This window comes from Vulpes vulpes, chromosome 8, assembly GCF_048418805.1.
Source record: "Vulpes vulpes isolate BD-2025 chromosome 8, VulVul3, whole genome shotgun sequence".
Taxonomy (NCBI): domain Eukaryota; kingdom Metazoa; phylum Chordata; class Mammalia; order Carnivora; family Canidae; genus Vulpes; species Vulpes vulpes.
The window spans coordinates 8,335,528-8,357,140 of record NC_132787.1 but is presented as its reverse complement, the minus strand read 5'-3'; the positions used below and the strand labels follow the sequence as shown (position 1 = coordinate 8,357,140).

The 21,613-nt window shown below is 35.1% G+C and overlaps 1 protein-coding gene across 10 annotated transcripts in view; it reads right to left on the bottom strand.

The window, feature by feature from the left end:
- SCAF11 (SR-related CTD associated factor 11) overlaps positions 1-21,613 on the bottom strand; it is a 73,125-nt gene that overhangs the window by 38,423 nt on the left and 13,089 nt on the right. For 4 of the 10 annotated variants that reach the window (XM_026000165.2, XM_026000166.2, XM_026000167.2 and 1 more), the window contains exons 2-4: positions 15,662-15,715; positions 7,903-7,984; positions 4,987-5,144 (exon numbers count right to left, since the gene is read on the bottom strand). In XM_026000165.2, coding sequence (XP_025855950.2) covers positions 4,987-5,144; positions 7,903-7,963 — 219 coding nt within the window. In that variant the 5' untranslated portion in view covers positions 7,964-7,984; positions 15,662-15,715. The remainder of the gene's footprint in view (positions 1-4,986; positions 5,145-7,902; positions 7,985-15,661; positions 15,716-21,613) is intronic. The other 6 variants (XM_072765479.1, XM_072765481.1, XM_072765485.1 and 3 more) reach the window with 3 other exon arrangements.

The window sequence follows — 21,613 nt, the reverse complement described above, 5'->3', positions numbered from 1 at the left end:
AATAGTTAATATTTTCTTTTCCTAGTAAAATAAAAAAAGAAAATTCCACAAACTACCTGTACAAATCATTTTAAAATTCTGACATTTAAAACTAGGCTATATAGCGATATGCATTAATTTACCCAATGGGTAAAAGCAGTATTAAATAAAAATCTATTACATTTATGCTTTAATGAATGTTCACAATTAAAAATATTCTTTGCTCTACTAAAGGTTTTACCAAAGGCTTAATCCATGAGGTGAAAACAACAGGGGATTTGGAATAATTAGTGACAAATTTAAGTTCTGGAGGACCCAGAACTAGCAACCTCTCTCACTTTTAAGGATGAAGACAGACAGTGCTGAACCACCTATTGCACAAGTTGTAATAATTAAATGAAATAATGTATTTGACCATGCTTTGTAAGTTTTAAAGATAAGGACTAATAGTATTGTTCCATAGATGTTTAAATTTTTGTTTATGAAGAACTATATAACAGAGAGGTTTAGTTTAATTCAGGAATAAAAATTAAAATTCCAGGAAAAATTTAAGAAATCCAGACAATACAGCTTTTAAAAGCATTCTAATCACCAGAATGTATAAATTTCTAATCGTTGTATAAAAGAATATCTGTACATAAAACACATCAGTAGTCAAGATGTAAGTCAACTAGTCAAATTCTAATTTCTTGGTTTATATTAATTCAAAAATATATTCCTCACCTGTCTGCATTGAGCACTGTTGTTTGACTTCTTCAAGAACTGTACTCATCATAGTAAGACCCTCTTCATTTCTAGTCTCAGAAGAGAAAACATACCTTTGCCAGCTGTTCAATTTTGATTTCTTTAACCTTACTTTCTCAAACTGAAGCTGTGAGCATTTGATATAAAATGGAGGGCTGAGATAAATAAGTTGAAGGAGGATAATTTGCTTATAGCAGAAAAGTTAATCACATTTTAAAAGTTACTTACAAGGGAAATATCTTACTTTAAGATAAAAAACTCTAGTGGATTATCAAAACCTCCTGATCACATATATTGTATGTCCCTTTAAACAAAATAATAACTCTTAAATACTTCACACATAAAAATGCTTCCAAGGCTTTAAACTTTAACTGTTTTAGGGCCAAAATTTTAACCACTTCTTGGCAATCTGTCAAATCATAAACCCTATTTTCTCAACCTGTGTGTGTGTGAAAGCAGTATCTAAAGGGAATCACAATTATGATCAGCTGTCATGACTGCAGCTGTGTGTCAGACTTCTGTAGCCTTCACCTTTCTAATTATCTACTTTAAAATGTGCAAACTCAGAGGATGAAGATTAAACTTATGGGCAAAGTAAAAACTGTCAATATGCTTAGACTATAGAGGTATAATATAGATAAAATTTATATAAGTAATATAAGTAAAATATAAGTACATATATATAAGTAAAATTAACTTTTTGAGTGGCTGATAAACTTCAGTGTATTACTCTGTACATATTTCATCAGTACAAAGGTCTTCCTTGTTTGGTATAGATTCTCAGCTCTAATATTAAAGCTTTAATAAAAATTTCAACTTTCCTTAAGTGTCAATTACTGTTTATTTCAATACAGGCCTATCATGCAAGAATTTCTTGAAATTAGTGGACATGCTTCATTTGTTCTAATGTCCCCAAGGGCAAGAAATTACGATATGGGCCATGAAGGCCACTACGGGTTCCATTACCCTGAATCTTTCTGCCCTGGGTAAGGTGAATTGTATAGAATACCTGCAGACTAAAGCTCAGTTACTTGATCATCTACACGGCCTTGACTTTGGATATAGGTATTTTAGGAGCATGAAAAATTTCAGGAGGGTGTCTGAAATAAATATACTGTGCTACTATATGCCCAAGTTTACTTTTTTCTTACAGAGAATTTCTACAAGGCCTCAAATATTAAGGTGAAAATAAATAATTACTTCTTTTTGGTTCTTGCTATCTATTCTGAGTCATATTTTAATGAACCTGGAGTTCATTAAAAATCTCAGATAGCCTAGCTGAATTTCTGAAAGACATACACTAGGAAGATAATTCTCAACCCATTTTGCACTATTTTCTTATTATGTAGATTTCTAGTCACTATAAATCTCACGTTGATTTCTACCTTCCTACTAAAAGTTAAACATTGGTAAAATTTTGAACTATGGATCAATTTTTAAAAATTATTTTAATTTCAGGCTATTCCTTGAAGTATTTAGCAACAAATAAGGTTTCAGAATCCTTGACTTGAATATTAAATAAACACTGATTTAAATGAAAGAATATTTTAAAAAGCCTTAGTATAGGACCTGGCTGGTCAGGAGCCTCTAAATACAGATGTATATCCCAATCACAAAATCCAACATAAACTGCAAGTCCCTCTTTAGAAAACAGAAAGTGGCTAAGTCCATTAAGTGTCTGCCTTTGGCTCAGGTCATGATCCAGGGTCTGGGATCTAGCCCCGCATCAGGATCCTGCTCAACAGGAAGTCTGCTTGTCTGCTTCTCCCTCTCCCTCAGTCCTTCCCTAACTCATGTTTTCTCTCTCAAATAAAAATAAGTAAAATCTGTAAAGAAAAAAAAAAGGAAAAAGAAAAAAAACAAAAGGTGGCTAAGGAAAATGAGAGGCCAATAACAACTAATGAAAAAAAAAAAAAAAACCACCAGTGAATCTGAAATCTGATTCTATTTGTCAAAGCACATACATGCTTCAAAACACATCCAAATTTTTATCTTACCAATAAAAGATTTAAATGGAAAATTTAATTCAAAGCCTAAGTGATTCTGTTAACCAATATTCATTTATTATTTATAATGAACAATTTATTGGATTGTGCTCTTGTTACTGTTCAATTTAATGATGGCTGCTATCCTGATTAGGGACAATGAAATAATTCAGAATAACCTCTGGTTATTCTCTGCTTTCAAGGTTAATTACTTCTGTTTAAACAATATTACAATGCCCTACCTACTTTCTTTTAAAAGCAGTTTGGCTTCAATAAATGTTTATATCCAAAGGAATAATAATACAAAGAGAAAATATTACATACAAGACAGGTATTGATTTCAACACTTATGTTATCAAGTATTTCTAACTTAAAAAAAATTACTAGGTGGCTCAATAAAGCCTTCAACTCGATTTCAACTCAGGTCATGATCTCAGGCTCATGAGATCAAGACCTACATGGAGTTTTACACTCAGCTGGGAGCTGGCTTGAGATTCTCTCTCCTTCTCCTTTTTGTCCTCCCCCATCCCCCCCTGCACTGCCATTCTCCCTCAAATAGAATCATGAAAAAAAAATTCTCAGCAAGAGTTAAAAAAATAGGTAAGTTTAGAACTGTCTGATAGAGTTGAAAATGTGCATAGCACACAATCGACTAGTAGTTCCACTTCTAGGTACATACTCTAGAGAAACCTGGAACATGTACACCATGATAAAGTATATGATTGTATTGAAGTTGCATGTAGAGCACAAGGATGGAGAATCATGTCTACTCTATACATTCTAATTTCAGAGAAAAGCATATGCTCAGACTATGCTGCTGAACCTTACAATTATGTGATCACTAAGTACAATTTTATAAAGGCACTGAATTGAAACCCTCTACCCATCTAATAACATTGCCTCTCTACAGAAGCAAAATCTCTATTTTTAAGATATTTAATCACAAAGCAAACTAAGGTGCGTTAAATTCAACACAGATGAAATCTTTAATTGGATGGCAGAGAAAAATATGCATTCATTAGTCAATGCTCCTGCAAACACATCAAGATTTATAATTATATTAAATAATTAAATTAAACCCAACATATTTTTTCCCAAAATACATTTTTACTTCTGCTTAGTCCCTTCTTGCCAAGATCAGTTTAGGCTTTAATCTAATTACAACTGTTTCCAAGTATACTACTATGAATTTGATTGGTATAACAAACCTTTTTTCCTCCTCCCAGAACTCAGCCAAAAAGTCAGTATACAGTTATATTCTCCTTTCTATGTTGTTAATGAAAATGTAAATAAAACACAGAACTTTGAAAACCCCAATTATGTAACAAGCAATTAATTCCAATGTGCTTAAGGACATCAAACAATCTGAATGCAGCTACTGTTAAAAATATTTCTGTGATTTATCTCCTTTATTCATTTTTACACACTGAAAGACTACTAACTCAGAAAATACAGCATGACTCCTATGATGAGTTTTTATTTCACAATTCATAACAATAGGGCTTATAATGCATACTCAATGATTCAATGTACCATTACCATGATCTACTTGGCCTGAACTAAGTCAATATAATACAATAAAAATCTAAAATATCCTTACTACCTATGAAGAAACTCAGTAATATCTTTAACTCGGACTCTGAAATTAGTTCACATTACATTAAAAACAGGAATTAGAAAAGGTAGTTCGATATTCACTTCTGCCTCTTTAAGCTATGAAGTCTTGGTCAAGTTCTAAAACACAAATCCAAGCTCCTCATTTATAAAATTGAAGAACACTACTACACCTGCTCTTATTATACCACAAGGCTGATGTAAAAAGAAATCAAATAATCTATGTAATACTACTCTGAAAAATATAAAACACAAAACAGACAGAATGTGTTATTAGTAGTAAACAGATATTATCCCAAGAGGGTCAAGTACACCAAAGATGAATCACTGCATTTCTACTACCCACCCCCCCCCACCCCCCCGCCAAATCTGTTATTCCTGTAAGGTTGTTTTTTTTGTTTTGCTTTTTTTTTGTTTGTTTGTTTGTTTTTTAAGATATGCACTTAAAAATGTTTAATTATAAAAGAACAAAAAAGATGTGTTAAAAAAAAAAAACAGAAGAAAATATACTGACAGCATTTGAGTAATACAGGTAAATTTGTCCAGAGTAAGGAAAAAAGCTGTTACTGTGAAATAACTTACAAAAGGCATTATCAAATCTTTCGGTAGAATGATATCATGCTAAGGAATTAAAATACAATATTTAATTTATTCTCAGACTCACCTCTGCCCATTTAAGAATACAGGTCATGCAGAAGACATGATTACAGCTTTCTGGAAAACCAACTTCTTTCTCTAATAGGCAATTAAGACATATCGGACATCTGTCAGCTTCACTGTACAACAGACCAGTGGTAGCAGTATTATCTTTGTTTTCTTCACCTATAAAGTAGAGCAGCCATATATGCTTTCAAGTTTTCGAAACCAAATGACATGTTTGGGGCAGTATCATGAATAAGATATTCTAAAGGGACTCCCTACTACAAAAGTATTAGATTTTACAGTGTAACAAACTCACTCCTTGAGTACAATGCCTTGAGCACGTTTACTCATCTATATTTTTTAGTAGGGAAGTAAAAAGAATTAAATAATAGCCAGATGGTTCAAAAATGTTAAAAGCAAAAAAAGATTACAGTGACAAATCTCCCACTCAAACCTACTCCCATCCATCCAGTCAACGTGTAACACCCATCCACCCAATGCAACGTATATAACTATTAAGTTTCTTCTGTGTTCTTCCAAAGATTTAATGCATAAGCATCTCTTAAAACACACCCTTTTAAAGCTCCTTCTTCACATAAATACTAGAACTCTATACACACTAAGTCTGCTTTTTATTTTTTAAACTTATTGATGGACATTCACTTATTTCCAACTTCGGCTATTACAAACATGTTACAATGAAAAACTGTCATTTCGGGCAGCCCAGGTGGCTCAGCGGTTTAGCGCCACCTTCAGCCCAGGGCATGATCCTGGAGACCCAGGATAGAGTCCCATGTCAGGCTCCCTGCATGGAGCCTGCTTCTCCCTCTGCCTGTGTCTCTGTCTCCTTCTCTCTCTGTGTCTCTCATGAATAAATAAATAAAATCTTAAAAAAAAAATTCTGTATTAAAAAAAAGTCATTTCACATTGTTAATAGCGTATCTATAGGATAAATTCCTAAAAAAGGAATTATAAGATAAACATGTATGTACAGTTTAGTCTGAATAGATACTGTCAAATTTTATCCCTTAGGTTTTGTACTAATTAAATGCCCACCAGCAATAGAACCAACATGCAAGAATATGCACTGTTGGCTTAAAAATAAATTAAAAAACCTCCAAGATTCAACATAACATGAAACGCAAATTTTAAAAATGGTCAGCTGAAATGCAAACAATATACACCAAGCAAATGGAAAAGTGGGGATCATCCTGGGAGCAAATGTCTGTATTAGTGCTCACATCTAGAGACTAACCCTTAAAACCAACTCAGGAAGCAGAACTGATCCTAAGAGACTTCCCTACTAAGTCAAAGACCCCAAATGAGGCTAAAGTAAAGCATGGGTTCAAGAAACAGCAAATATAAATCCTCTGAAGGAAAACATCCCTTATATGGACCCTGAGAATTCTATAGATTAAGTTTAACAAACATGCATTCATAATCAAACATTACCAAATCTAAGAAAATAAGCTGCCTTGAGTAAGAATCATCAGAAACAAGGACTTAGATTTTTTACATTTTATATATTACACATGTTAACCATAAATTTATTTAGATGCCCACTGGCTTCAAATACCGGAATTTTTTACATTTTATATATTACACATGTTAACCATAAATTTATTTAGATGCCCACTGGCTTCAAATATCAGAATTTATTCACTACAGAGAATAATTAGACAGCTTATTAGACCCAGAAGAAAAGAATATTTGTGAACTGGAAGAGAGATCTGAGAAAACTACCTAGACTGTAAGAGACATACAAGGAGATGTAACCTGGGAAAGGAGAGTGGGAAATGAGATCAGAACAAAGTCTAGCATACTAATTGAAGCCCAGAAGAGAATAAAGAATACACACTAGTTAAAACAGTAATAGCTGAGAAATGAGAAAACAAACAAAAAAGATCGAAAAGATAAAGGACATACACAAGAGATGGTAACCAAGAGAAATGAAAATTATCCATGCCAGAAACAATGTAGCAGATCTTTTTATTTTTTTTTAAAGATTTATTTATTTATTCATGAGAGAGAGAGAGAGAGAGAGAGAGGCAGAGGCAGGCAGAGGGAGCCCGATGCAGCACCCAATCCCAGGACCGAGGATCATGCCCTGAGCCAAAGGCAGATGCTCAACCGCTGAGCCACCCAGGCATCCCCAACATAGCAGATCTGTACAACATCAAGGCATCAAAGATAAAAATAAGATCTAAGAAGAAAAATGACAGAAAAGACAGATCATTTATAGGGGATTGACAATTAGGCTGAAAAGAGATTTCTTGATAGCAAAAGAAAACCAGAAAATGGTTAAATAATGTCTCCAATGTGCTGAGAAGGGGGAGGGGAACCCTATCAATCCAGAATTGTGTATCTCCGAATAATTTTGAATACAAAAACTTAAGAATCTACCACTAATAGACTTTCACTAAAGGAACTTATAGTGTTTTTCAGGAAGAAAAGAAGAAATGGGAGAAGAAATTTCCCCCAACCACTATTTATATTAAAATACCAATTAATTTGTGGTGTTTCAAAAAGAAAGGGTGACTATAACCCATAAATCAAGAGTAGGATGATCAGAGTTAACTTTAGAAACAGAAGAAAAAAATCAATGCCAAATATTTTTAAAAACCCTAACGGAAGATTACAACAACAACAAAAACAGAAAAGTATATTCAGAAAACATCAGGAAATAAAAATTTAAGAAGAAAAAGAAACTTCAAACAAACCAAAAACCTTGATCAAGCAAAAATAAGACATGGGAGGAGGAACAAAAAATGTGTACATGTCTTATTCAGGTAGCATATTCAGGTAGAACAATAAAAAGAAGTGAAAACCGAACAAAACAAAAAACCACTCTGGTATTTTGAAATATATTCAAATGAACAGTTCAGAAACACTAAGTTTTGCTTTCAACACACAAGCTTTATAAAAAATAAAAAGTTACCTTCCATATCTTCATACTCCCGATCTCCCACATTTAAGGTATATACAGTCTTCCTCTTCATTTCTCCTTGAGAAAGGGTTTCCTATAGGATGAATTATAACAGAGAATTTTTATGTTTGCTTTCTCCCAGTATCAATGAAAAACAAAACCCCCCAGTACTATAAGAAATTATTTTATACATAAAAGAACACAGTACAAGCCAAGTCAGTAAATTTTACATATAATCCAGTAGTTTTTTATACTCCTTGCCATCAAGTCTTACTGAAAGGAAAAGCTTTATATAGGTACTAAGCAACAAAGACTAAATGACAGATTTTATGGAACAGGCTTAAAATAATTAGAGTTTAGGGAAAAGAAATCAATTTGAACTGGAGTTTTCACTGAAGGTGATAGGTTATGTGTGTTAAGGAGTTTAAGGCATTTAAGGAACAACATAGTATAAAGTAATAAATACATTTAACTAGGCCAATCTGACAAGAATGAGTAAAAAGTATGAGAAAGAAAGAAAGAGCATGTGTTGTGTTGTGTGTGTGTACTGTAGAGGGATATATGCCAAGAAGTTCATCTGAAAGACTACAGTCATGAGTAAGGAAAGCAATAAGCAGAGCAATGTAAATCAAGTAGGGACAGATTACAAATCGATCACCAATGATGGAGAAGTTCAGATGCAATCTTACAGATTCCTCTGAAGAAGACTGAAATGATAAAAGGAATATAAATGCATCTTTTAAAAGAATGATCTGCCAACAAAGCACAGAAATGGATTATAGCAGGGAGAGAAGCAGAGAGATTTGGAATTAACAAGAATTTCTGAGATATGGTAACTAAAATACGGGGAAGGAGTCAAAGATTATTCTGGCCTAAAGGACTAAGAAAATGGCAATTCCAAAAGGTAAAAAGAGAAATGTGGGAAAGAAAATTAATTTGTTAGTAAAGGGCAATAAGTTTTTGAGGTAAAATTATTTTGTAAGTCAACCCAAAATTCTTTCTTGAACTGATACAAAACACATGATTCTAATGAGCTGTTCAAAAACATTCTGGAATATTTAGGCACAAGAAATCCCGAATTTCATCAGTTATAATTCTTTTTTTTCATCAGTTATAATGCTCCCGCAATTATACAAAGTAATTTTTCTATTAGTTTCTTAAATAATTTAAGCTTACTAGTTTCTACATGTAAAGTACGTATTGCCTAGGAAAATTTTTTTAAGCTAAATAAGGAGAAATGCAAAGACCCATACTTTGGTTCAAAAACCAAATGTAAAGCAGATAAGAAACTTAGCACAAAGATAAAAGATTTAAAGGTTTTAGTACATTAAAAAGTCAAAATCAGTAAGGATTAGAGTTACTTTAAAAAGTTAATTTAAGGGCAGCCCGGGTGGCTCAGCGGTTTGGCGCCGCCTTTGGCCCAGGGCGTGATCCTGGGGTCCCGGGATCGAGTCCCACGTCGGACTCCCCGCGTGGAGCCTGCTTCTCCCTCTGCCTGTGTCTCTCATGAATAAATAAATAAAATCTTAAAAAAAAAAAAAAAAAGTTAATTTAATCACAGTCTCCCTTAATAAAAGATTGTCAAAAACAAGAAGAAAACTTCCCTTCAGCCTACATTTGCAAAACTTTAGTTCTGATGCTATTCCCCTTTAGGGGACAAACAACAAAATGATGAATGTCTAGGGAAGATGACCAAACTGGTGAGAGCCCTGGAGATCGTATCAAATAAAAAAAGGTAAAAAGTAGTAAGAATGTTTAGCCTGGAAGAACAGAAAAGCTTAAGGAGAAGGTTAGCAGTTACTTTCAAATGGAATGGGCTGTACTAAAGGGAGGTAGAATAACCAACCTATCAGTGAAGACATTCAAACAGAGATCCAATCACTTCCGTGGGCTTTTTTTTTTTTTAATTCAAAGACTTACTAAGTGCCTTAGGTATACAATTAGGCAATGCTCTAAATATAGCACTGAATAAGAGACAGAAATTCCTGACCTTACATTCTAGTAGGGGAGAAACAATGAACACACTAAAATATCTAGTATGTTGAGATGTTGAAAAAAATAATTATAAAATAAACCCACAATTATGAAGAAGTCATTATTTCCTACAAAGTATTTAGTGAAAGACTTTCTGATAAAGTAAAATTTGAAATGGCAATCTGAAACAATCAAGAGAGAATTATGTGAATACTGAGAGGACCTATATTCGAGGCAGAAAAGAACAGTAAATATCAAAGTCCAAAGGCAGAGAAGAGCAGCATGTGTGATGTGTTCAAGGAAAAACAAGGAGGTTAATGTGGTTAGAATAGAATGAAAAAGAGGAAAAGTAATAAAAGAAGACAGAAAGGTAATAAGATCATGCAACACCTTAAGGGCTAAGGTAAACACACCTGTTTCTTTGAATGACATGGGCCAGTAGCAGATTGTAAGCAAGCAGAGGAGGTGGCAAAGGAAAAAGCAAGGAGACTAATCATCTAGGGAGGGAGATGACAGCAGCTTGTACCAGAGTAGCAGCAATGGTGATGAAAAGGGTTCAAATTCCAGGTGTTTTCAAAATACAGCCATCAGGATTTGCAGAGAGAACGGAAGTCCAGGATAATTCCAAAGTATCAAGAGTCCAGGATAATTTCAAAGTATTCTGACCGGAGCGACTACAATAACGGAATTACTGAGACAGATTACTTTTAAAATATTCTGTCAGTCATACGTTACTCTACTTGGTATTCACTTAGAAGGACAGTATCAGTATCACATGGGAACTTGTTACAAACACAGATACCTCAGGCACCATTCCAGACCTAGTGAATAAGAATTTAATCAAGATCTGGACATGATGGGATCCCTGAGTGGCTCAGAGGTTTAGTGCCTGCCTTTGGCCGGGGCGCGATCCTGGAGTCCCAGGATCAAGTCCCACGGCAGGCTCCCGGCATGGAGCCTGCTTCTCCCTCCTCCTGTGTCTTTGCCCCTCTCTCTCTCTCTCTCTCTCTCTCTCTCTCTCTCTCATGAAGCCTGCTTCTCCCTCCTCCTGTGTCTCTGCCTCTATCATAAATAAATAAATAAATAAATCTTTAAAAAAAAAAAAGATCTGGACATGATTTATACCTACCTACGTTAAAACCTGAGAAACACTGCTCTAGGCAACTTCCCAACTTAACTGATTTTGGAGGCATATTGTGTTCCTGATATGATCTATAATTGAGTGTAATCCTTATGTGGGGAAATTCATACCACATCAACTCCCATGGTATCCTACGTATCTAAGAATAAAAAATATTAAATGTGATAAAACGTCAATTTGAAAATTAACATAATATTTTAAAAATCTAGGAAGTTATCAAAATATGCAATATACCATTCCTTTACGTAGCTAAATAATTTATGTCCTACTGGGTAGTCTAACCTTATGCTGTTTTCACATTTCCTCCCTTAAGAATATTAAGCTTATATTAATATATAAATTACAATTTATAACTAATATTTTACAGTGAATACTGCTCTATTTTAATTCATGCAATGAAGTACATAAGCAATAGTTTACCACTTAGAAACTAAGAAGCCTCAATCAAGTTACAGACTACCCTTGTTAGAAATCTGCTTAAAAAACTAAGTGCTCCAAATTCTTAAAGTTCTATGCTTCTTGAGTACATCATGTATTAACTGCTGCCATATCTAAAAACAATTAGGCTACACTGCCAGTTTATTCACTCAAAATGATAGGGTTTAGGCATTTCACTAGATAAAAGTCACAAATTTTAGTTCAACAACTTAGAAACTTATAGTTTGTTCACATTTATTTGTTCTATCTGCCTCAATTCCAATTTTTAATCTAAGGATTCATAGTTTTTAATATCAGTTTTGTTTTAAATTTCCAGTAACAGGAGCAAAGGAATACAATGCAGACTCTTAGTCCTAGGCCAATATTTGTCATAAAAAAAAAAAAAAAAAAAAAACCTAAGAGATAAGCCATGGGTGGGCAGGACTATCCCTCCTGTGGTTATCCAAAAAGTTAAATATAACTTGATTTTATGGTGCTATTTATGATTCTGAATCATGTCGTATTCTACCTATGCTACTTAATAGTTCAACCGAGTTCTGTAATTACCTATAAACCAAACCGAATTTTCTTTTAATTTTGGTTTACTTCAATAAATTTCGAAGAATGGTTCTTCATTCTTGACTTTAAGTTAGTTCTGTTTACTTTTCAGATGACTTTAATTTACAGATTTCAATCTTTTAATATCTCTTCCCAGGCTCCACCTTTCCAAGGTACAGTATCTCTTAAGTCTGTTATCTCTAACAGAATGATCTTAAAGCACTTGTATCTTCCAAGTTACCCTTCTTATTTCATTATATAATTGCTTCTGTTATGTATTAGAAATACTATTCCAAATATGTTCATAAAAACAGTTTGGGGGAGAATGGCCTAACTTAAAAATTTTCTTTATCACAAAAGCCATCAACTTTTAGATGTGGAATTTAAAACAAAACGAAACAAAAAACAGCACTAATACAAATCAGTTTTCAGAATTCAGAATTCATTCTCCCAAACCCTGGAATACATGGAAGTGAGAATCCTAGGCCAGCCATTAGAGTGCATTCAACTAACAGTAGTGTAGAAGACAGTTCAATTTTCTAGAACAGGACTGTCCAACAGGGAATTGTTCTATCAAGTACTTGAAATGCAGCTAGTACAACTGAGGAACTAAGTTCTTCATTTTCTTTAGGTTTTAAATTAAATTTAAGTAATTCAGTGTGCTTACTGGCTCCAGTCACAGACAGCAAAATTCTAGGATATAACTACCATCCTCTATAAAAGAAAACTGTTTCAAGTTACACCTAAGAGGCTAACAATGTATTTTCTCTTGTAGTGGTTGCTGAAGCACCTCAAGCTTCAAGGAATCAGAGAAGGGACCAGAGGTTCCTGGTAACAGAAATTAAACATTTTAGCCTTGACTAGCTCCACTTAAAATTCCTATCCTTCCCTTCCCCCCATCCTTTTCTCTTCCAAAGCCTGTGTCCTTCCATTGACATCCAGTTCACACTTTTTACTTTGCTCTCCTTGCTCCCTCCTACTGTCCTTCAGGCCAAGCCCATTGTATCAAAAGATATGAACATCCTAGTTAAGACTCAGACCTAACTTCAAATCCCAGCTCCACTGCCATGCATTAAATAGCTGTTATTATTATCATCATTACTTTTTAAAAAAGATTTATTTGTAGAGAGCATGCACGCCCATGCATGAAGAGGGGCGGGGAGAAAGAATCCTCAACCTGACTCCCTGCTGAGCACGGAGCCTGATGTGGGACTTGGTCCCAGGACCCTGAGATCATTACCTGAGCAGAAATCAAGAGCCCATGCTCAAGCAACTGAACCATCTAGGTGCCCCTATTGTTATTATTAGTGCTAGTAAGAATATAAAAATAGGGAAGGGTAATAAAAGTGTTAACTGCCCTTTTTTTTTTTTATTTTCCCTAGACACAAGTGAAAGACAAAGACAACACCGAACTGAAAAAATACAAATCAACATTTCTGAGTAACAACTAAATTGATCAAGTCCACTAATATTCTGTCAGAAGAGTACCTCAGATCTTTTGTGCACACACACAAAGACATATGAAAGGCCATGAGGAAGTTTAACTCTATTTCCCACCCCACTCCCAAACCCAATCCTGCCATTACAGATTCTACCATAGAAGAGAACAGATAGGCTAAATGAGAGCCAAGGCTGAATGAAAGGGATACTGGGAAAAAGTTAAGAGCTATCCCTTTGTTGGGCATACTTATGCCAAGGACAAAGCATATTTCATGAAGATGCTAAATACTATACTGATTCACATGGCTAAAGTCTTCAGAGTATCCAGTGACTCCCAGAACCACTCTCAGATAATCTATTCTTTCTCCTTCATTTCCAATCCTCTATCCAAGATAAACTGTTCCCAAATTCAATCCCCTGTCCAAAAAACATTCAATTTAAAAAGAAGGGGCACTCAGTAAGGTACTCTGAGTGGTATATTTCAGTGATTAATGACTTGGGCACTGGTGTCAGTCAGGCAAACCTGTGTTTATGATATTATCTAGCAGTAATAAACACTCAAATGTTAATAACCATTACAATTAAATGCACAATTTTTCATCTCAATCCCAGTCTTATATAAAGCCATTAACTGCCTCCCAATTATCTATTCAGAAATTTGATCCTCCCTTTAAGAATGTTATTTTCATTTGGAGAAACCATAGCAAAGCTATTTTTTACTGATATCTCGGGAGGGATAGTGTGCATTATCATAAGCCAGTGGTCAAAAAACTGGCCAAGTTTTTCTGTAAATAAAATTTTGTTGAACACAGCCACGCTCATTCATTTACATATTGCCTATGGCTTCTTTCACAGTACAGTGGCAAAGATGAGTAGCTGAAAGAAACCATATACACTGCAAAGCCTAAATAAAAATACCTATGACCTGGCCATTTCCAGAAAAAGTTTACAGATGTGTTTCAGTCTCTCACTGCAGAAGGCTCTTCAAGTTTTCTAAAGTATAGGCATCTACCTACATCTATATTCAACCTGTACTCTGGCATGACAGTTACTTATTACACATCTTAAGTCCATGGTTCTACAACCTTGTCCTTGGGTTCCTTTTAAAACACCCCTGAAGGCTATGTGATTTTGTTGACTTATCTACATTTATTTTACCAATCTGGCTTAAACTATCACAGATATTTGCTCTAGTGCCCTCAGCTAATTCACTTCAGAGTAAGGTTAAGGCAATTAACTCCTTCAGTTTAATAAATATTTCCTTTCCAAGTCTCTCTGCTACATAATCAACTCAGTCCTGCTCTGTAACTGTTGATTTGTAAAACCCTCAAAGTTTTGTTTTGTTTTTTCTACCTGTATAACAGTTTTATTGGAGTTTGTAAGTAGATTTCTTTGCTTCACATGCCTGTTCTGACATGTTTTTGTTTACAATATCCCTCACCTGTATGTTTGTTGCTGAAGCTTTAATATTAGTACTCTTAAGTATATAGACAGAACGTCCCTTTAAGCACAGGTTTTAGAAAAAAAACTGTCTACGTTCAAACTGCAATTCGTCTGCCACTTACTAGCTGTGTGACCTTAACCTCTTTAAGCTTGTTTCCTCACCTATCTAATGGAGATAATACTAATAACCACTTCGGTCATTATGAAGACTAAATTATATAATCACATAATCCTTTTAAAGTGCTTAGCACCAAAACTAGCACAAAAGAAATAACAACTAACGCACAGGCACAAACACATGAACACCATCCCACCCTAAGAGGATCTTAAGTATATTACAGGATGGAAGACTGATAAATCTTTAGGACTCTAAGGAGAGATTTCAATTATTTTAAAAACTACTGTATTTCAAAGAATATCTACATAAAGAATGTGAGTAAAGAATTCACAAAATTTAAATCTGTCAAATAGCTTTTCAAATAGATAATACAAAAATAAACATGCTCTTTATTCTACACTGATAGTATTTATCAAGATTCCTATTTATCTGGAGATAAAAATGTTGAAGCAAGAAAAAAAATCTAGGAATCAAAAAGAAAACAATCCTAGGATTTTTGCATCCTATCCTACTTTATACAGGTATAGGAGATAAAACACCAAATGGTTTTAACATGGCAACTTCAGAAAAAAAGAAGAGGTTATATGTAAGTAAAGCTATAACCAGAATTTCCAGAGTAGTACCTAAAAGTGTCATTTTAATTTTTTCATAAGTATACAAATATTCACAAGCCCTCTTACCTTTAAGATTCTTGAAGTCGAGGGGTCACGTAATCAGTTTTCCAGCAGACTATTCTGGGGAGGGAATTATGAAAATTAGTCCTATTTTACTTCACTTTCACCTAGCTACTCCCCTATTTATCTTGGGTTCAGAAAAAAAGAAAACAGGAAAACATAAAAGATGATTTATTCCAGAGGCCTCTGAATAGTGAATACAATTTATTTACAATATAGGACATTTTGACAGAGTAACTATATGCCTTCATATATGAAGATGCACACAGGTAATGGAAGCAAACAATGAAAACATTCTGTTTAGCACAAGAAGTCACATTTCAGCGTACAGGAAAAAACCAACTGAAAACAAAGTAATGGAGAATTAGAAAAAGATCTACCTCAACAAATAGACTGGTCTCATCACCTAAGAAGACAATTTCGAAAAAAATACAGAAAATTCAACAACTACTAGAATTTAAATTACTTGCTGAACTCCAGACCTGAAATATGCTTAACCAGCAGTTACTTCTTTATTTTTCCTCTTTGTTCAGATAGGACCCATACCAGACTCTCTACCTTGCTACAGCCTATGTTTATTTATTCACTCAATATTTAGTCAGTGCCCCTATTTCCTAGGTGCCATTAGGCCTTACACACTGACACACCTGAGAATAACAAAAATCAAAAATTACAATACAGGGATCCCTGGGTGGCGCAGCAGTTTGGCGCCTGCCTTTGGCCCAGGGCACGATCCTGGAGACCCGGGATCGAATCCCACGTCAGGCTCCCGGTGCATGGAGCCTGCTTCTCCCTCTGCCTGTGTCTCTGCCTCTCTCTCTCTCTGTGTGTGTGTGACTATAATAAAAAAAAAAAAAAAAAAATACAATACAGTACAGCAGGTGCTGTAATGGAGGTAAGCACAAGATGTAACAGGAGCACATAATAAGCACCAAATCCTTGCAACATATATGCATTTGTAAAAAAGGCTTTCCAATTGAGACCAAACAGATTAAAAACGCATTTTTCTAACTCCCTGACCATTCTGTACCACTGTGACATTTCCATCTTTAAAGGACTCAGAGCTGGAATTATCAATTTTAACATGATAGTGAGAATTTTAATTTTCAAAACAAAGGAAGGATACATGTAAATCAGAGCACACAGTTAAACTGATGTTCTATGTTCAACTTCCTATATGGAAATGACCATTAGGCAAACATAAAAGATAACGCTGTGCCAGACCCCACACCATGAAGGTTTATCTTCCAAAAAAGGTTTTCAAATAATGGATGGACATTCACACTGCCTGTGGACATTCTACTTTGTAGAAATAGAAGTATCTTTTCTCTTTCTACAAATTTTATAAAACAGTATATTTCACACAATTATCTGCCACACAATTAAAAAAATAATCCGAGGGCCTGGGTGACTCAGTTGGTCAATTGTCCAACTCTTGATCTCAACTCAGATCTTTTTTTTTTCACCTCAGACCTTTTTTTGTCACCTCAGACCTTAATCTCAGGTCATGAGTTCAAGCGCCACACATTAGGTGAAGCCTACTTTAAAAAATTTTTTAAAAATAACTAATAGGGGACGACGCCTGGGTGGCTCAGTGGTTGAGCGTCTGCTTTCAGCTCAGGGCGTGGTCCTGGAGTCCTGGAATCAAGTCCCACATCAGACTCCTTGAAGGGAACTTACATCTCCCTCTGCCAATGTCTCTGCCTCTTTCTGTGTGTCTCTCATGAATAAATAAAATCTTAAAAAAATATAAAAACACTAATAGGTCTTTAATAAATGTCCCTTTAACACAGTGCTTTTTCAACATCACATTTTTTAAAAAATAAAAATTTTTTTCAAGATTTTATTTATTCATGAGAGACAGAGAGAGGCAGAGACAGGCAGAGGGAGAAGCAGGCTCCCCCATGGGAGAAGCAGGCTCCCCCATGGGGAGCCTGATGCAGGACTCAATCCCAGGACCCCGGGATCACAATGCAAGCCAAGGCAGACACTCAACCACTGAGCCCCCAGCAACCCTAAATATAAAATTCTTACTCAGAATGAAGAACCAGTAAATTATATGTAGTAACAGCAACAAAATTTTCATTTCTACCAATAGTTTCAATTTCACCCCAACTTTATAACTACTGAAATGGATATGAAACTTAAGACTTTCAATCAGTTTTAGTTTTTGCGAACTCATTTATATGTTGCAATGGTCTGAATGTTTTTATCTCCCAAAATTTACATGTTAAAATGCTGAGTATGTGATGATGTTATTAGTAAGTGGGGCCTTTGGGAAGTGCTTAAATCATAAAAGTAGAACCCTCAAGAATGGGATTAGTGCCTTATAAAAAGAAGCTCCAGAGAGATCCCAAGCCCCTTCCTTCCACCACATGAGGACGCAAAAGAAAGTCTGTGACCCGGAAGAGGGCCCTCACTCAACCATCCTGCCACCAAAACTGTGAGAAATACACTTCTATTGCTTATAAGCCATTTGGTTTGTGAATTCTGTTATAGCAACCTGAACATATAAGACACATATTCCTCTTTCAGTTACTATTCCACATCAGGCCCTGGAAATACTTCCTATATTTAATGTTGGCTAAGATTTTCAGTGATGTGGTTGCTTGTCAGCAACTGATCAACCACAGGAATTTCTGAGAATCTTTCATATTCAATTCCTTCACTCTGGACCTATATCCAAAAAAAGCTTGTTTTCCAAGCACCATTCATCAATGAACAAAATAATCTTATATCTTGTTGTTTCAAACAAACTGAAAATAAAAAGGTGAAGTCATCCAGACTTATCAGCCTTATAATAAAATCAGCTTCCCATATCAATTAAGGAAGTGAAGATATGCTTCAGAACGTCTCTATAATTTTTGTGCAACAACACATGAGAGCCAAGAGTCCACTAATATGAAGCATACCACCTCATACTTAACTCTACAATAACCAATAGCCTAATTTTTAAAGAAAATCATTTTTTAAGAAGATTTTACTTGAGAAAGGGACACCACAAGTGGGGAGGGAAGGGCAGAGGGAGAGGGAGAAGCAGACTCCCCAGTGAGTGGGGAGCCTGATGCAGGGCTCAATCCCAGGATCATGACCCAAGCCAAAGGTAGACACTCAACTGACTGAGTCACTCCAGTGCCCCTCAAATCATTTTGAGAGAGGGAGGGAGAGTGTGCATGTGCATGCATACATGCATGTGAGTACAAGCTGGGGGGAGGCAGATGTAAAGGGAGACGCAAACTCTCAGTTGAGCAGAAAGCCTAATGTGAGGCTCAATCCCAGGACCCTGAGATCATAATCTGAGCAAAAGGCAGACACTTAACTGAGTGAGCCACCAGATGCCCCTGAAGTAAATCATTGTAAAAGGTTAGAATGCATAAAGAATAAAATATTTCCAAAGTGAAGGGAAACTGGAAATCCTTAGAGAGAAAACAGATTGAAAATAGGAAAACAGGTTTTCAAATGTAATATAATTACAGAAAATAAGAGTTCATCAAGACTATGCTCTAAAAGAGACATTAATTTTCCTGTTTTACATTACATGTAGCATCTCCGCAATAGGGCTTGCACTGTTACACACAGGATCACACATATGTTTAAAGAAATGTAACTGAGAGACCATATTTAACTGAATAAGGAGATCCTAAATCTAAATAAGGAGATTATCATTACATTCTAAAACTGGTAATAAGTAATCTGGGGAGTTCTGGTTCTGGGTAAAACGGAGTAAGCACATTCCACCTTGTTTATCTCATTGACTGAAACTATAAAACCCAGACAGAATAAAAGACGCAGCTAACTGAAATTTTGAAAGTAAGTAACAACAGGTGAATTGGGGAAGAGCCCAGAATCTGATATATTATCAGGTTGGTAGTGAGCTTATAATTTTTCCATTCTTCCCCCACCCTGGGCTTAATTGGAACCTAAACCCAAAAAGTGGCTATTGGTAAAAGAGATAGAGAGAGAGAGAGAGAGAGAGAAAGCTAGCTCTAGGAAAAGCCCTCTATCTCTGTCCAAAGAGTGGAAAGGGGGGGTCTCCTAATGGCTCAGAAAGAGTAAGGGGAATCTCTTCTTTTTCCGTTTTTCATTCCCCATGACCCAATTTCCAAGCAATCCTGTGGTGAGAGTTGCAACTGTGGCAGCAGCATAGTCAGCAGGAGCTTAAAACTCTGAGGGAAAGGTACCATCCTCATCACTGAGTAAAGAAACTGGACTAATCTCCGTTTTTCTCCTGTCTTCCTGTCACTTGCTTCCAGATGCAACTGTAGAAAATATGCACCACAGTGAAATAAATGAAATGAAGACTGGGGTTTCTAGCCAGGGGAAGAAAGCAAGGAGGGTGTCCCAAGGATCTAGAAAATACCATGGGCATAATAGGGGAAAGTTTAAGTAACTTGTAAGTTAGTTATGAACTCCCAGCTCACCCCTGAACTGTACATTTATAGGTTTAACCTTAAGCAGCATACCATAGACTCAATACTAAACCTCCATACAGGTCACAGATTGGTTACTGCATAATACACAATAAGAGAAAAATCCAAATGTAGTACAATGGTTTTGAAAATAGAACTGAGATTAAAACTAGAACCTAAAGAAAGGTGGCTAGAACTTGTGGTCTAAAACCCAACTGAATCAATTACGTGTCCAAACAAAAATATCGACATTCTCCATAGCATTTAAACAAGACAGTAAAATTCATATGTTTAAAATCTCCAAAACACAACTCAAAATTACTTGGCAGGGAGAACAAAAAACCCTCAAACTCCTGTGGGAAAAGAGAATCAGCAGAAAACAACACCAAGACAACACAGATATTAGAACACTGGGTGAATTACCTGACAAGACTTTAAAGCAGGTATAAAAATGTTCCACAAATAAGAGCAAATACTCTTGAAACAAATGGAAAACTAGAAAGTCACAGGAAAAAAAAAAAAAAACCACCCACAAAACACACAAGATATAAAGAATCATCAAATAGAAATTTCAGAACTAAAAAATGCAATACCTGAAATAGAAAATACACTGGACTCAATAGCAGAATGGAAACTCAGATCAACAGAAATTACCCAATCTGAAAAATAGAAAAAATATTGGGAAAAAAATATTGAAAACAAAAATAGTGCCTCAGAGACCTGTGGGACAACACTAAAACCCTAACATTCACGTCAAGAGCCCAAGGAGAAGAAAATGAGTTCTAGAAACTCCCAAATTTAGTGGAAGATATCAACCTCTAAATTCAAAAGGCTCACAAACCCCAAATAGGATAATGAAATCCATGCCTACCGAAAATTACAAAGTAAAAAATCTTGCAAGCAGACTGAAAGAAACAGTGCATTACTTATGAGAAGGTGGGCTAATGATTTGAATAACTAATAATACTGCATCAGGAACTACATGGAACAGAGGGAGTGGAACAACATGCTTAAAGAACTGCTAAGATAGAAAAGAACTGTAAGCCTAGAATCCTCAATCTAGTAAAATTATCCTTAAAAAGAACACAAGAAATGATGGAAGAACAACACAAGTGATAAATATCTGGATAAATATAATTAACTACCTTCCTCTTGAATTCTTTAAAATATGTTTGGCAATTAAAAGGAAATATTACAAAACTTTCTAATAAGATTTCCAATACATGTAGATGTAACAGAAGACAATTACAACATAAAGGGAAAGGGACCCCAAATGGTAATAAGAATTCTGTATTTCACTTGAAGTAATAAAATATTGATTCTAAGGAAACTGTGAAAATATAAATGTATTATAATCCTTAGAGCAATCACTGAAAAAAAAATGATATCTAGGCAAAAAGAGAATAAACTGGACTACTAAAAACTGTTCAAATAACCCAAAGAAACAGGTTACATAAGAACAAAAAGAGAATCACAAAAATAAAATGGGAACACCTGGGTGGCTCAGTCAGCTGGGCATCTGACTCTTGATTTCAGCTCAGGTGGTGAT